The sequence below is a fragment of the Dermacentor andersoni genome, chromosome 2, assembly GCF_023375885.2.
Source record: "Dermacentor andersoni chromosome 2, qqDerAnde1_hic_scaffold, whole genome shotgun sequence".
NCBI classification, from domain to species: Eukaryota; Metazoa; Arthropoda; class Arachnida; order Ixodida; family Ixodidae; genus Dermacentor; species Dermacentor andersoni.
Window position 1 is genome coordinate 170,083,472 of NC_092815.1, and position 16,783 is coordinate 170,100,254.

Sequence of the window (16,783 nt, forward strand, 5' to 3'; positions counted from 1 at the left end):
TCTTTCGTCAAATATAATTGGAATAAATCCTTTGCGTACCGTACACCGGTGGAACCTATAAGTGCCATTTTGAATCGGCGTCCAAGTTTTCGGATCCACCGGAGAAGTTGCGTCATCAAATTACTTCACTAAACGCAAAGCGTAATTAACGGGCAAGTGTCGTCGCACCAACGGAACAGAGTCGTGGCTACTACGAGCGGTGCGGCGGGCGTCGGCTCTCAACCGCCGTCCGTCCCTGAACTTTTTTTTTTAGCTTCTACGCGTTCTTGTCGTCATGGTTCACGTGACGCGTTCGGTGCTTGAGGATGTCGAGCATCTTCTGTCGCTTCTCTTCCATTAGTTTGTCGCGGCTCTGGTAGACGTACTCGGGGATGTCTGGCAGGCCGGAAATGCCGCAAGCTGCAAACCCCACGCGGCTCTCGCTCATGTCAGTGGCCTCGTACCACTGGTCCGTGGTCGGGTCGTAGCACTCAGTGAGATTGGTGGCACTCTCGCCGTTGAAGCCGCCGATGGCGAACACCAGGTTGTCGATTATCTAGTGAAAGCCACGCGATAAGCGAAAAAGAAAAAAAATTAAGTTAGCGTTCTCCATAACCACAGGTCGTCAGTTCATCAGCACCTTCTGAAGTGCAACAAAACGATGCAGCAAACAATTCCTTGTACGTTGGCTTAACGTCAGCTCGTTCACATTAGTACTGGCATGGAATCTTCGACTTTGTTTTTATTTATTTATTTATTTATTTGTTTGTTTGTTTGTTTGTTTGTTTGTTTGTTTGTTTGTTTGTTTGTTTGTTTGTTTGTTTGTTTGTTTGTTTGTTTGTTTGTTTGTTTGTTTGTTTGTTTAGATAAAGCTCCAATCCCTCTTGACCCATAAAAAATTACTGGCAAGTGTCAGAGCACCCGATTCCTCTACGCACCAGTTTCGGCTTCCGTAGGTTTACCTTTCAGCTGTCACATCTTTACAACCAGCTTTATACTACACGACGTGAGCAAGCTTCCCAAATATCGACGACAACAAAGTGGCTCTCGAAGACCTGTGTCCTATAGGTCTTTTCCATCCTTCGTAATTGCAACGTGCCATCGTTTTGGGCGCGAGAAGCGTGTGGTGTACTGCTTCTACAGCTTGAAAGATATGTGCCAGCCCTCCGCCACACAACACCGCTGCACAGCGCGTCATTCTTTTTCGTTGGCCAGCCAAATCTACTGCAGAGCGATAGACAATGAACGGAGAGAAAGAGACCACTCCTAACATAAGCAACCAGATCGAACACGGGCTGTTGAATTGCTCCTTTACAAACAATAGGTTGGCCATATTCGCGACCAGGAGGTCTTGCATATGTTACTAGGCCCGCATATTTTCCCTGAAAGAGATCACTAGAAGGAACTCTGGCGCTTCAATCGTTCTGCTATACTAGGGGAATGATAGTAGAGATATTAGTTGATAACGTCTTCCCTTCTGTCTTCAAACGTTCTTCCAACGTCATTTATTACGCTTCATCTTGCAAGTTGAACCGCCATTGTTTTCAGCATGACCCTCGGTGGACAGAACACATCCCATTTGCATCGAAGGTCATCACAAGGTAGAAATCCCGTCATGCAACACAAAAAAAAAAACATTTTCATCATCACTTTTTGCCTCCTGCCTCTCAGTAGCGGAACCGCCTTCCAGCTGATGCTGTCAATATTAATGATGACTTACGGGTATGCTGCGATTTCTGCTTATTTCTTTCATAGATAAACCACTCTACTCAGCAACGTTAATAGACAATCAGGGTAAAAGAAACGTAAATAAATTTCTAAGCACTCATACTTCTTTAAGCACAGCAAGTCAGTCGCTTTTAACCAGCATGCGTAATGAATGCGAAATGCTGCATTGTCTAAAATGTTTTATTTGCTGCATTACATAGCCGTTTCAAGCTAGAAGGACAAAGCTTAGGAAAATTCACACGATGCCCGTCATTCCCGTGCTGGCTGAACCAGCATATATTTACCACTCCTGTAGAAACTAGCACGAATGTTTCCTAGAGCAATCTTTGTAGCGAAGACTATGTCACGTCCCAAACGTTCGCCATGTTAAGCTTACTGGCGGCAAACGCTACGGATCATGTTAGGCGGACGTGGAAAGCAACGGCAAAAGGTACTTGGCGCTTCACGGCAAGTTTTCAAATCTAGTCGCATTTTCATGACACTAGTCTTATGTGAATGAATTGAAAGCTTTAGCCCGATTATAGCCTTTCGGTAACAGCTTCGTTCGAGAAGTATTGCAGTTAGTAACATGGTTCGTACTGTGTGCGGTGTGCTTCTATCTAATCTTTTTCGCTAATGTAAAGAGCCCATAGGAACCCTAGCAAATATGAACGTTATGGCCCAGATTAAGCTCGGCCCATCGTACGTTTACGCTTTTTGTGGATCGCTAGTACTCATTCCAAGAGTGCACACAATAAAACAGCATAAGTACACATCGATGACTGTAGTGCCAGACCTAGTGAAACAATGAGTAAGTTATTGTCGCATCAGTCATCATCCATCATCAGTTTTCATCCTTTCTAAAATAATGTTTTTTTTTTCTGGACTGCAGGAGTTCCAACATCCTTGCAACAGTTCCCAAGAGCATTCGTATCATGTTATGCATTGTTTTTATCCCATAGACGGAAATTTAGCAGCTTTTGGTAAGCTCGAAAGTAACGTTAGCAGAGAGTTTATGCCACTCGTTGAAATTTTACGGTTTGCGGAATAACGAAGCACTAAAATCGTAGAGTTACAGTAGCAGCCCCTTGGATACCGGGTGCTCGTCTGGTTGACCTCCCTGCGTTTCCTGTGCTTGCTCCCTCTCTCTCTTATTCGGTCACAACGCGTTAAATATACCACTCGCGTCAGTTCGTGCTTCATTGTGCGCAGAAGGGTCAAAGTGAGACAGAATCGGGGGAGTTGTAAGCCGCACAGTCAGGGTAGAGAAGGCTTTCTCTTGCATTGGTCCCCAAGAGAAAGGGACATCTTTCTTAAGAAGGTCAGTGAGAAAGTGAAGATGTCGGCAAAGTTTCTCACAAATCGCTGGAAATAAGAGCTTAAGCCCAGAAAACTACGGGCATCGTTTGTTGAACAAGGTACAGGAAGATTTCACACGGCGTGAACTTTCTGTGGATCAGGTTGGATTCCGGCGGCGTTTACGAGAGGGCCAAGCATGTTCATTTCACGGGGACCGAAATGGCACTTGGAGGAGTTTAGCTGAAGGCCAGCCCTGCGAAACACGCAGAGTGTGGTCGTGAGGCGCCGCAGGTGGCTCTCAAAGTTCGGCGAAAGCACAATCACATCATCGAGGCAACCGAGACACGTAGACCACTTCAAGCCGCACAAGAGAGAGTCGATCATGCACTCGAATGTAGCTGGCACATTGCATAATCCAAAGTGCATGACTTTAAATTGGTATAGACCATCCGGTGTGACGAAGGCGGTTTTCTAGCGGTCCATCTCATCGACACTAATCTGCAAATAGGCGGAGCGCAGGTCAAATGATGAAAAGTATTGGGATCCGCGAAGGCAGTCAAAAGCGTCATCAATGCGAGGCAGGGGATAAACGTCCTTCTTTGTTATGCTGTTGAGGTGACGGTAGTCAACGCAGAAGCTCCACGAGTTGTCTGTTTTCTTTATTAAGACAACCGGTGATGCCCACGGGCTACTGGAAAGTTCAATGATGTGCTTGTTCATCATCCTGTCTACCTCTTTCTGTGTGATGGCCCTTTCTGTTACGGAGACACGATATGTTACGGTGTCGCCTTTGAATGGGGCCGGCGTCACCGGTGTTGATGCAATGCGCGACAACAGATGTCTGGCCCAGTGGACGGTCGTCCAAATCAGATATCGCGATAAGTTGACAGGAGGCGACGAAGAGCTGTTGTTTGCTTGGAAGGAAGGTCAGGGGCAATCATCTTACAAACATAGTCCGCAGAAGTCGAGTACGAAGGAGTGGGTGACAAAGGTCCGTGGGTAATAAGGAAGGATTCAGAGGCCAAAGAAGCCTCAAATTCTTCCAGAGGAATGACATGTGCTATGGCGATACCGTGTGGCAGCACATGCAACGAAAATCCAAAATTGAGGATTGGCACACCTGCGCAGTTTTCGCGGATCCGGGTTAAGGTGCTCCGTAGCGCAATATTGCACGACAAAACCACGTCAGTAAGCGGCGACACGACGTACTCGCCATCAGGTACGGGAGGACAGGGCGTCCGGGGGACATTTGTAGCCGCCTTTGGAGGCAGCCTTGCAAACTCAGCAGAGCATAAGTGGTGTGAAGCACAAGTTGTTGCGTCGGCAGGAAGCGGCAGATCCGAATGTACAACACCTGCGGAGCTGTCAATTTTGGCAGAGCGTTTCGCAAGGAAGTCGAGGCCGAGAATTAGGTCGTGCGGACAGTGCTCAAGGACGACAAATAAAACAACAATGTAATGTTCCCCGGTGGTCACATGTACTGTGCAACGTTTCAAGAACAGGTGAAGCACTCCCATAGGCGACTCGCACAGTGCACGGTACGGCGGGCTCAGAACCTTCTTGGTCCTTCGGCGGAGAGCAGCGCTCATAAGTGAAAGCTGCGCTCCTGTGTCATCGATAGCTGTAACAGGAACGCCATCAACTTCAATGTCCAGTAGGTTTCCACGTGTAGGCAGGGTCAACAGAGGATTTGTGGGCTGGGTCGGAGTTGCAGCTTCACCTTCGGGAGCTGAACCGCCTAGTTTCCCGAAGTGAAGCGATCGATTGCAGACGGGGACGAAAAGCGGTGAACGAGAGACGAGCCGGACTTACGACCTTGCGGAGACGGAGAGCGGCTGGGTCTTGGTGGAGCACTGTCGGCGTTGATGTTCCTTGTCGGCGTATAGGGCGAGAAAGTACGATTGTCTGGCACTTGGCGGTAGTGACTCGGAGACCACCACCGAGAAGGCGACGACCAGTGGTGCGGCAATGACGGGCGATGTGTCCAATACCAGAACAATTAAAACAGATGGGTCTATCATCCGCTGCGCGCCAGTCAACTGAGTTGCGACGGAGTGGCGGAAAGCTTTACGTCTGGGAGCGAGTGGCCGGAGAAATTTGGTAGGTGTTTGCATGGTGGACCGAGCAGAGAGATGGAATGCCCGAACTTGCTATTACCTCGCGAACGACTACTTGTATAAGGGAGATAGCGGGCGCGCTTTGCCGACAATCGGAATGAACTGGAGCAGATCCATGGCCTCAAGCTCACGGCGAACGATGCGCGTTATATCTTCCGCTCCTGTCGGCTGAACCGCGGCGGGTCTTCGCAAGATGTCGCGGTGGTATTAGCCAATCCGTAGAAACGTTGAGGGACGCGGCAGCCCTGCGCTTGATCAATGAGCCGGCACCCTTTTATAATTGCATCCTGTTACAATCGCACCGCTGGCACGAGTTGTTGGAATCTCAGTGCTGACGCCCGTTGTTGCAAATGGGTCGCAAGCCCCAAGGGTAGCGTTGGCCTGGCGGCCTGGGGCACAACTGGAAGCATCCGAAGGTCCCGGCAAAGCATGAGTCGACTGGTAACAGAACAACTTGTTTATTCTAACATCGCAAAAGAGCGGCCGGTCAGGTCGACCGAAGTGGAGAGACGGGAGTGCACGTTACTCAACAGAAGAAATCAGAGCCTCTCTCTTGGCGTCCGGGGGCAGCTGCTCTTATACTCTCGGAGTTGAGGGCAAGAGGGAACGCCTCGTCACTGGCGCACGTGACGGCGCCACGGACACGCTGAGAGACACGTTGAGACGAGTGTAGTGACGCATCCGCCAAGCCGGCGCCGGACAGACCTCCTCGCTTCACACTTGGGGAGCTCCTCTCCCCGGCTGCCGCGCTTTGACAAGCGTGGGCACACACACACACACGCACACACGAAGACACGTGGCACTGATACACGCCTGGACGCGCTTGGCGGGGAGGCTTTGCGGCAGCTCCGAACGGGCCAAAATGTCCGCCGCCTTGAACGAAGCCCCGGCGTCCGTTGCATCCGCGCCGGCTATACCGCGCGTCGTAGGCGAAACGTAACAATCCACAGTGGCACAATCCTTACACATCAGGAGATTGAAAGCATCGTCTGCAATATCTTTCAGTTTGTGAGCAATCTTGTCTGCCTCGGTCATGTTGTTATCAGCCTTGCGACAGAGGGGCAGCACATCCTGTATATACACGCCATAGGATTCTGTGGACGTGTGAGTGCGGCACTCAAGTTCTTTTTCTGCTGCCAGCTGACGACCGAGCAGTCTGTACAGGTCTCGCATTTTGTCTTTGCAGACACCCTAGCTAGTTAGGTCAGTTTCATATGTATCGTATCATTGATTTCCAGTTCTTCTAAGATAAAATATCAGGTTTGCTAGCATCATTGTTCGATCCCACCTGTTGCTGTCGCACACTCGCTCGTACATCGTAAGCCAGTCCTCGACGTCGGCATTGTCCGTGCCACAATATTTCCCCGGGTACCGCGGATGAGTGAGGATGACCGTTGCACGGGTTGCTGAGGCGTTGCCGCTTCAGTCGGTTGATTTGCCATTGTCGCGGCTGGTAGATGACGTCCGCTGCGAAGTTCCGTGATTGTACCCCGTACCTCCACCAAAATGTTGCAGGAAGAAAGCAGGTCCACGAGTGTAAAATAATGTATATTTACAACTGGAACATATGGCGTTCAGGCAACGGCCAGTCTTCGTCTTCCTCTAGTTCATGTTACCTTCTTCTTTCCCTTCACCGTAACATCATTCCTGTTAGGCAAACGCGCTCATGTGAACAAGAAAAGATAGAGGACACAATGCACATAACGGTCATTTAGACTTGCACATTTTTACGCCAACAAATGATGATGATATGTGGTGTTTAATGGCGCAAGGGCCAGGTTTGGCCAAAGAGCGCCATACGCCAACAAATAAAACGCATATGTATATGTGATGTTACTTGTGATTTAATGTGATTAAACCCAAGGCAAATGTAATGTAATTCATTGGTAATGGCGTTCGATACATCAAATGACCATACTTTTCTTCGGTCATTTGATGTATCGAACGCCATACTTCTCTCAATGACCATACTTTTCTGCGGGGAATCTTTTAATCCCATTCCCCATCCCTATTCAGAGTAGCATGCCAGCGGTTATATACGCGCCGGCAAAATTCTCTGTTTTTCTAATAAAGAGCCCTCTCTCTCTCTTTTCTGCGGTGCCAGGTACAGAGCAAAAGTTATAATTGCTTGCGAAACATGTTAATGACTGAGTGAAATGTGACAAAACTGTCAAGTGGATGGGGAAACCATTTTATTGCGGCAGTATTCTTACAATAAACTACTTCATATAGTTGTGTTAGCCATCTAAAATTTCACGGTCATGTACGCACAAATGACCGAGCAATATTTATCCATATAAATTCACAATTTCGGAGCCGGGCACGAATCCATTCATTTGTCTACAAGCAAAACGCACACAGTAAAGGATCACGAATAGCACTTGCAATTGCTTATCTGTCGTTTATCAGGTAAAGCCCATAGAATCTTCGTATTTAAACAATAAACGTCCGCTGCCAAGGAGACACAACCTCTCCAATGCTATTTAGTACGTGCTTCGAAGAAGTATTCAAGCTATTAATTTGGGAAGGTTTAAGAGCAAGGATTGACGGCGAATACCTCAGCAACCTTCGGTTTGCCAATGACATCGTTCTATACAGCAACACTGCAGACGAGTTACAGCAAATCATTGAAGACCTTAACCGGGAGAGTGTAAGAGTGGGGTTGAAGATTAATATGGAGAAGACAAATATATTGATGAACAACCGGGCAAGGGAACAAGAGTTCAGGATCGCAAGTCAGCCTCTAGAGTCTGTGAAGGAGTCTGTGAAAATGACTATTACTTACTGCAATATTGTATAAAGTTTGTAAACTGGGATAAGGTGCCTCAGAAAGGCTGGCCAACGTTTCGATATGAGGACCTATCTTCGCCACAGGCGGCCTCGTCATCCTCGGCATGTTAGTTTCAAAGGGTTAGCGCAGTGACGTCACGTGCGGGTGTTATCGCTGGCGGCTGGTTCTAAAGGGAGAGACTTCAGAGGTAACGTCCGACGTCTGCGAGCTTCGTTCGCAAGGCGAGGGGACAAGAGCGGGAGAATGGGAATGCGGGGAGAAAAGAAAAAGAAAGAAAAGCAGAGGGAAAAAAAGGCAGGGCGACACCAAGACAACAAAAAAGGAGAGAGAAAGAACAAGAAAGAGAAAAAAAATTTAGGAAAGATGGGGGCCTCGGAGCGCGCTGGGGAGGCGAGAGGTTTGGAAGCATTCAGGGGTGTCATTGGCGGCATGTTCTTGTGGCATTAGAAGAGCCGGTCAGGCGGTCAGTGCGCGAATAACACAAAAAAAAAACATGAGTTGAAAGAGTGACTTGAGTAGCATAGCAGCAATACGTCGAGTAATTTTGAAGTAGTTGAGATGGTGACGAGTAGTCTGGGGCTCAATGTATGGGGTGACTGAAAGGCAGCGGTATGGTCTTTAAGGGGCATTGCCCCAGTGCCCCAGTCCCTCAACGTAGGTGTCGTTACGGCGGCATACAGAAATGGCTATACCCTGGGTTGCGGCGCCGGAAAAGGCATATTGACTTCGGAATGTGTTGATGAGGGTGTTTCAAAAAATATATAAAAAAAGGGAAAAGAGAGGGGGGGACCGAAACCGGAATAACAAAATAGGAGGGCGCTATAATTATCAGTTGGTATAAATAGATTCATGGTTGTTTTAGTTATCATGTAGTAACAATTAGCATGATTAGGCAAGTCGCCAAATAATTATTACGCAATTTTAAACTGTAGGATCCTAAACACAGCAACCTTGTGTCAGCTGTTGAAATGACTGCGAGCAAGGTGCCATGCGCTAGGCCCACGTGACCTCGTTCGACCTCTGCGGTGCCTCCAAAACTGACAAGCAAGTTAGTTTGTGCAAAATAAAAAGTACTGACTTTGCCTCATGTGCTGCCAGATGCAGCGTTCTACACAGGGCCGGATTAAGAAAAGCGGGGGCCCTGGGCTAATCCGCATGCAGGCCCCCTTTCCCTATACTTACACCCCCCCCCCCCCTGTCGCCTGCTACGCTACTGGAAATATGCCATGTTTCATTTTAATTCCACCAAATTAAAAAGAACGAAGTGCGATCAACGGGATTATTATTGTTGTTATTATTATAAGGAAAACAACAAAACTTGCTTGAAAGGGTTGCTCTTGCAAACACCAACAGATATATTCACTTTCTGGTTATTTTGCATTCTGCTTTCAGCAAAAGCAAGGCTTTAAGGAAAGTTTCGTGCACTCAAGACGAACAAGAACATAGAAAAGACAACACAGCTCAGATGTCGATCCTTCTGAAGCTAAGCTTTGTTTGCATCACTAAGTTTAATTCCGTGAGGAGACGCATGGTTGTATCCAAAACATCCTCTATTAAAATTCAAGCATCACACTGCAGTAATTGTTATACACGTTACTCTATGAATATGCAATAGATATATACAATAGTTAAGGCAATACAAACACCATAAAAATGCACTAGAATACAGACGAAAATTACCGACTGTAATTGCAAAACCTTATTTGAAAATATTTTCGTTAAAGGTAAGACAATCAAGGACGACCCGAAATAAACGTGGCACTATCAAAAACAACAAAAATACAGTTATTTATAAGCACGCTAAATATGACAAGAACAAACAAGAGACAAACAACGAAGATTTGCATATCTTGAATTACACTGCCCAGAGTTTCATTGGCAACATGGAGGCTGGGAGGAAATACAACGAACTTTTTGGGGCTATTCATGTAGAGCGCAAACAGTCCTCTTTTAAAATGGCATCTTTCGCGCCTTCGCTTTGGCGAAATCAGATATAGTCTGTTCGGAGGATAGATCGCGGAGGAGGTCACTTTTAATGGACATGATAGCAAGCGAGTTCCCCTTGTCGTCAAGGAGGCTCGAATTAAGGTGATTTTTTATCAGCTACAACTTGGAAAACGATCGTTCGGTCTCACAGTTTGCCACGGGTATGCTTAAGTACATTCGCAAAACAATAGAAAGGTTCGGAAACACATCAATAAGCTTTCTTTCGTACAGCAACTTCATTATTCCCAGGGGCTCGTGTCCTGGCACGCAGAGTTGTGTAGAAAGTTCGCAAACTGAACGATTTCAGCGGGAAATGCTGGCCCCATATCATTTTTGTAGGTTTTCACCAACTTCTCAGCCTGCTGTGCCAGAGAGGCCTCGCTCCCAGCTTCTGTCAGCAATTTTAAGAATTCGCGCCTTTCGCACAGTTTAGTAAAGGCAGCCTTTCGCACTCGCTAAGCAACGCCTATACTGTCAAGTACAACATTGTAGGTCTCTACGATAAACTTTTTTACCTTGTATCACACTATCGCTTTTTCCTATCGGGTGCTTACTCAAAAGGATGCGTTTGCTCTCATCCTGATAACATTGACTGGTACCTTAGCGTGCGTGCTCTCTCTTCGGAGGTATCAAAGAGAGGTCGCAAAGAAATAACAAAGCCTTGTAGAGAGCTCAACAGGTCTGCAGCAGTTGAAATGCCTAGGCCTGGTTTCTGAAGTGCTATGCTCGTTTTGTCAAAGCGCTCCAAAATTTCACTCCAGAAAATCGCCATGAATGCAGTCTTTAGTTTTGTCAATTTCTTGAAGAGAGAGTGCGCTTCGTTCCTAGTGTCATCGTTTTCTTCCTCGTTCTTTGATATAGCTTCAAGGCAACACAAGAATGCATTGAAATTTTTCAGAATGGCCTTACATGATTCAGCATGTCTTGACCGCCTGGTCTCAGAGAGACTTTTCAAAACAAGCTGCTGGCCAGTTCCGCCCATGCTGTCCAAAAGATACCTTCATCGCTTAGGTGAGGCAGCAAAGAACACATAAAGTCTCTGAATTACAGTGACAAATTTTACTGCCTCAAGGCAACCGTCAACGCTACACGCGCAGCGAATGACCAGCACACGTGACGTAACTCCCAATTTGTTCAGGTTCTTGATTTTAGCTTGCAGTCCTTTGTATTTTTCTGACATATTACTCGCATTATCATAAGCTTGACCCCTACAATCATCGATTCAGATGCCATTGGTCGTCAAGAGGGACATCACGGTATCGAAAAGATGCAAGCCGGTATGCGATTCAATTGGAACAAATCCAAGAAAGCGTTCGTACACTTTCCCATTTAAATAGTATCGTAAAACAACTGACAGCTGGTCAACGTTAGTAAGGTCTGGAGTCGAACCAACAAAAAGAGAAGTATTTTGCGCGTTTCACTTCGTCAACGAGACGTTCCTTGACAGCCCTTGGCACATGCTCGATAAATTCATCACAAATTATTTTCACAGATACGATGGGTGACCTTTTCCTTTGTTTCCGTAGCGTTTGATGTTCTCCTCTAGAACGGGATCGAACTCGGCAATGGCCTCAAGCACTCCCATATAATTGCCATTTCTCGGTGAACCAAAAATCTCCTCACTGCCCCTAAACGCTAGGTTGCGCTCAGCTAGAAGCTTAACTACGACTACGCGCTTCAACACCTCTGTCCAGTAAGCGGTCTCAGTGCCAAGATGGTTAACCAGCTTCCGGTAAATTGTGCTGCTCGAATTAGAGCGGGTAAGCCATGCTACCACGTAGTTCCGGTCCTCGACGCCATTTTCATGTGCGCAAACCTTTTCTTCTGCTCTTTTCCAATCAGAAAAGCTGTGCGTGGTGAAAGCACTGGGGTTGCTTTAAGTCGAAAATAGTTTGCACATGAAACAGTAAACGGAACCTTTGGACTCCCACTACATTACCAGTGTCGCTCGTACGCCTCCCCACTTACAGCCTTTCCCACGAAAACATTAATAGCGTTTCTGAGTTTTGTATGCCCTTTCGGAAGACGGAAAATTTTCGGCCCGATTTTCTATATCTCTTGGTCAGGAAGCGGTCAGGAATAACGTCCGGCCCCTTAGCAGGGTCACTTCGGAGAATCTCGCAACGTACCTTTTGCTGCGGGGGTGTGTGTACTTCTCTGTTGCCGCAACGAGAAGCTGTCTCATTCGTCCTCTTGAGGCACACTTTGTGGGTGGGAACATGATTATTTAAAGCCAAACTAACAGTAAACAAGTGAGTCGGTTCTTGGAGTGTTGTTTCCTGGCGCTCGTCAGTAGAAGGAGGCTCATCGGGGAGGTTTGTCACCTGTTGATCAGCAGTAGTAGAAACCGGGCGTGGCGGACCGGACACCTGGAGCTCTGTGGCAGGGGCCCGGTCGAGTAGCATAGACGTTGCTGACTGAGGAACAGGACAGGGCTCAGTTAGCGTTGATTGCTCAGAAATATGGACGACCGAGGTTGGCACCGTTTTCACAGGATCCAGACAACCAAGATCAGTCAAACCTTGCTTCTAGCCAGAAAACCGTGGTGATGGAGTTGGCTAGTCCTCCACAGAAGCACAGTCGGTACTATTGGGAGTTTGACACAGACTCTGGATAGAGCGATCATACTGCTCGGCGGAAGCTGCATTCAGTAGGTACTTTGTCATCTTTGGTAGCTTCTTTTCACGCTCTTCATTTTCTAACTTCGCCTTTCGTTTATACGCCCCACTTTGATGATTCCGACCCAGCATTTTCGCATGAATGGATGCTAATTGTTCACCGGGCACTTCGTCAGTCCGACGCGACCGCAGGTGTCCAATGGTGGCCGTCCCAATGACTGGCGCACGCTGCCTGGATGGTACGTGGCTGGCCGAGAGTGGTGCGTCCCCCGGGAGCTCCTCAGCGGGCGGGCTTACGCAAGCTTAACTGGCGGCTCGGGGCTTAATCGCAGCGTGCGATCAGCTTCCTTTTATAGACGCGCGCGGCGTCTGTCTCTTAGTAGCGTCAAAGCAGGCGTTCACATACGCAGAGAGTTCCTTGTACAGATTCCCTCCTTCTCGGTACAAACTCACTCCTTCTCCCGTTCCGGTCTCGTCTTCCTATTGGTTAGGAGCAATTGTCCGTTCCGTGAGATTCTCGATTTTTCTTTCGCCCCGTCGACGCCGAGTGCGAAAACGAATGGGAGAGGGTGACTCCTAGCGCGGGCGAAGTTGCGCTCCCGCCGTCGCCTCTGAGTGATCTTTTTCCACTTCTTTCTGGAAAGTTCGGCGGCCAGTCTGACCTTTTTTTCCGTCGAGCGCATGCGAGGGTGCGCAGCATTAGGCTGAAATGGGCCCTGGAGACAAGCCTTTGTGTCCAGCTCTCCAACTTCCCCCTTCACTCTTCCACAACCCTAGCCCGAACAGGGAACATTCCATGCCTCACGGCACGCGGACAAAAGCAAGTGTGACGTCTTCTTTCCTTTCCTGCCTAGACCCTGCCATCAGACTCATCATCATCTGCTATCGGACTCATCCTCCCCCGCCAAAATTACCATCACGGTAAAGAAAAGTCCAATGGGAGGTACTGTTGGGTACTGCAGCGCGTCCTTTCTATGAGAAGGACAGCGGCGGAACTATTTGAGAGGTGGAGGGTGGCGCGGTGGTGACGAGGGGCAAGAGAGATTTAGGTCCTCAGCCCACATTACATGTTTTACGTGTTTCTCCCTTGCCCCTCCTCTCCAGAAAGCACTGGACAGACGGACTGACAGGAAACCACGAAAACTCTTCCAAGCAAACGCACCTCACTTCGTAAGAAAGAGGACCCCGCCGGGGTGGCGGGGGATTCCTGTTTTTGTAGTTTGACAAGCTCTCCCCAAATGATCAGGCTAAACGCATGCTGTTAGGTTAGGTGGGGGGCCCCGTCTGCTCGTTGTGGTTTTCTCGCTTCATACATGTCACTAGAAGTTCCGTTGCCCATGGTTCCATATACTAAGCAGGTTAGAATAAATGGGCGCCCTTCTCCTACTGTCCGAGGTGAGGCCCTGGGCTGCAGCCCCCTTAGCACCCCCCCCCCCTCTTAATCCAGCACTGATTCTACATAAGGTAATTGCTTGCTATGAGAGCGCATTTCTACCTTGCGACGCATTATACAGGGCATCAAGGCTCAATTATTCAGGAACGATATTGAAGAACTGGAGTGCTTTGTCACTCAAACAACTGCAATATTCCGAGTTATCGCGTCTCCACCTTCCCGGCGCTTTTAGCGGGCTTAATTGGCCAGAAAATACAGAGCGGGCGATGTCTCTGTCTAAGAACCGGACCATTTTTTTGCCAAATGTGCATATTTACATGAATGGCCAACAGCCAAAGTATTTTCGAAAGCGTTTGCTTGTGGTGTGCCCTTACCACAGACATGCAAGCAATAACGGGTTGCCAGCGGCCCCTGCTGCAATTTGCAGCTGTATAATGTGCGTGGTAAAGCCGCGGTATTTGCGTTTATTTGTGATGCTTATACGGAGACGGGTGACATCTGCGTAAGTGCTGGGAAAATACCTTGCTAGATAAGTGGAGAGTGGGATGATGTTTTGGGGGAGGGGGGGACTATAAGTTATCGTGGGGGACATGACAGAAGCTTAGATCAGTTTTGCCTAATCACAGGGAACCCTGACCATGAGAATGAAACTCACAGAAGGATAAAAATGGGTTGGATCGCATACGGCGAACATCGTGAGCTCCTGACTGGAAGCTTACAGTTATCGTTGAAAAGGAAGGTATACAATCAGTGCATTTTACGTGTGCTGACATATGGGGCAGACACTTGGAGACCGACAAGGAAGCTTGAGAACAAGTTAAGGACCGCGCACTGAGCGATGAAACGAAGAATGCTAGGCATACCTTAAAAGACAGAAAAAGAGCGGCTTGGATCTGAGAGCACACGGCTATAGACGATATTCTAATTGACATCAAGAGAAAAAGATGGGGCTGTGCAGGTCATGTAATGCGCGGATTAGATAACCGTTGGACCTTTAGGGTGACAAAATGGGTACCAAGAGAGGGGAAGTGCAACAGAGGACGTCAGAAGACTAGGTGGTGTGACAAAATTAGGAAATTTGCGGGTGCTAGTTGGAATGGGTTGGCTCAGGACAGGGGTAATCGGAAATCGCAGGATGAGGCCTTCGTCCTGCAGTGGACATAAAGTAGGCTGATGATGATGGTGAAAATTGAAATATATTATTTCAAACGTTCTGCCGTATTCTCTCTTCTTGTGTTTGTGACACCGGGCTCTTCCATACAGATTGTACGCGTTAGGTATTGAAACAAATTCGAATTAATAGCCCTAAATTCTAAATCATTTGATTACAAGAGGTGCTATCGCCTAATGGCTATAATCACCGTGGAGTAGCAAACTACCGATATTGAACGCGAATGTAATTCCGTACAAATGACAATATATTTTTCGTTGTGACCGGTATCACGGCAAAGTATCAAGAAAATATCATTGCTGGTGGTCTTCCAAAAATAGATATTTGGTCACAGTTTTTAAGAGCACGAGAGACTGTTTATTCGCGCACATTGTCATAGAATGGACCGACTACTGTCAAACATCTTTTCCAAACCCGCTGTGGTTGCTTAGTGGCTATGGTGCTGGGCTGCAAAGAACGAGGTCACGGGATCGAATCCCGGCCAAGGCGGTCGCATTTCGATCGGGGCGAAATGCGAAAAAGCCCGTGTACTCAGATTTAGGTGCACGTTAAAGAACCCCAGGCGGTCAAAATTTCCGGAGTCCCCCACTACGGCGTGCCTCATAATCAGATCGTGATTATGGCACGTAAAACACCATAATCGAGTCTAACCCTTTCCTAGTACTGAGCGCCCGTTTGCTTCACTGTTTTCACTTGAACATCTATGCAAATGTATCTTATACTTTTCCTCAAGTTCAAGCGTACGAACACCGCGAACTTTACAAGACCTTATAGGGCTTATAAGAGCGCAGCGTCAAAAAAATGGGCTAGTTCCTTCCGGCATACGCTGCCAATAAAAGCGATGGCATGGTGATAAGAGGCGAGAGCGTAGCCTCTCGCTCTATCTTCATTCGTTCATACTTTTGTTTCCGCCAGCACTACGTTTGAACCATTGCATCTGCCAAATTACCGTAACGCTCGAATATTCTTTGCGAAGCGGTCGTGTCACTACTCACGGCCACGGCGAAGTTGCTTCTTGGCGTGTGCATGTTGGGAACACTGGTCCACATGTTGGTCTCCGGATTGTACTTCTCGGCCGAGGCCAGCCTGGTGGTCCCGTTGAAGCCGCCGATTGCATAGACGCAGTTGCGAAAACCTATACAGCCGACCCCGCTGCGCCGGAACCGCATGCCCGAAATCGTGGTCCACTGGTCGGCCGTCGGGTCGTACCGCTCGGCCGAGCTGAGGCACTCGTTGCCGCTGAAACCGCCAGTCACGTACACGTAGCCGTCGTGCGTGGTAGCGCACGCGTCGCTACGTTGCATGTTCATGGGCGCGATCATCGTCCACTGCGAGTGACCAACAAGTGCAGCGCGATCGCAAAGGGGACCACCGCGATGGTTTGTTGTTGAGAAACGAAAACCCAGTCCGCAGGTAACACGACAAGGGGAAGGCGTTGAAAATTTAAACGACTGCAGCTAACGCTGTCTTTATCGAGGCTAAATCCTCTGAGACTAGCGATCGCGACAGATTTGTATTCGTGGGTCTCTTAGATAAAGCCACCTGGTATCGTATCTGTAAGCCGAGACTACGGGGAACAAATTCGCGAGATGGCATGCCGAACTTCTTTTCATTCTTTATAAAGCAATTCAAACTACCTTCCCTACACAGTTTTTATGGCCTCGTTTGCTTGGGCGTTTGGTGAAATTTGTGCAAGTCCATCTTGAACTTCTTTCTCAATAT

At 48.0% G+C, this 16,783-nt stretch overlaps 1 protein-coding gene across 1 annotated transcript in view; it reads right to left on the reverse strand.

The window, feature by feature from the left end:
• LOC126540892 (kelch-like protein 10) overlaps nt 1-16,783 on the reverse strand; it is a 35,779-nt gene continuing 18,996 nt past the window's right edge. Inside the window, exons 7-8 of the mRNA XM_050187715.2 lie at nt 16,057-16,389; nt 1-535 (exon numbers count right to left, since the gene is read on the reverse strand). Of these exons, the coding sequence (XP_050043672.1) occupies nt 257-535; nt 16,057-16,389 (612 nt within the window). The 3' untranslated portion in view covers nt 1-256. The remainder of the gene's footprint in view (nt 536-16,056; nt 16,390-16,783) is intronic.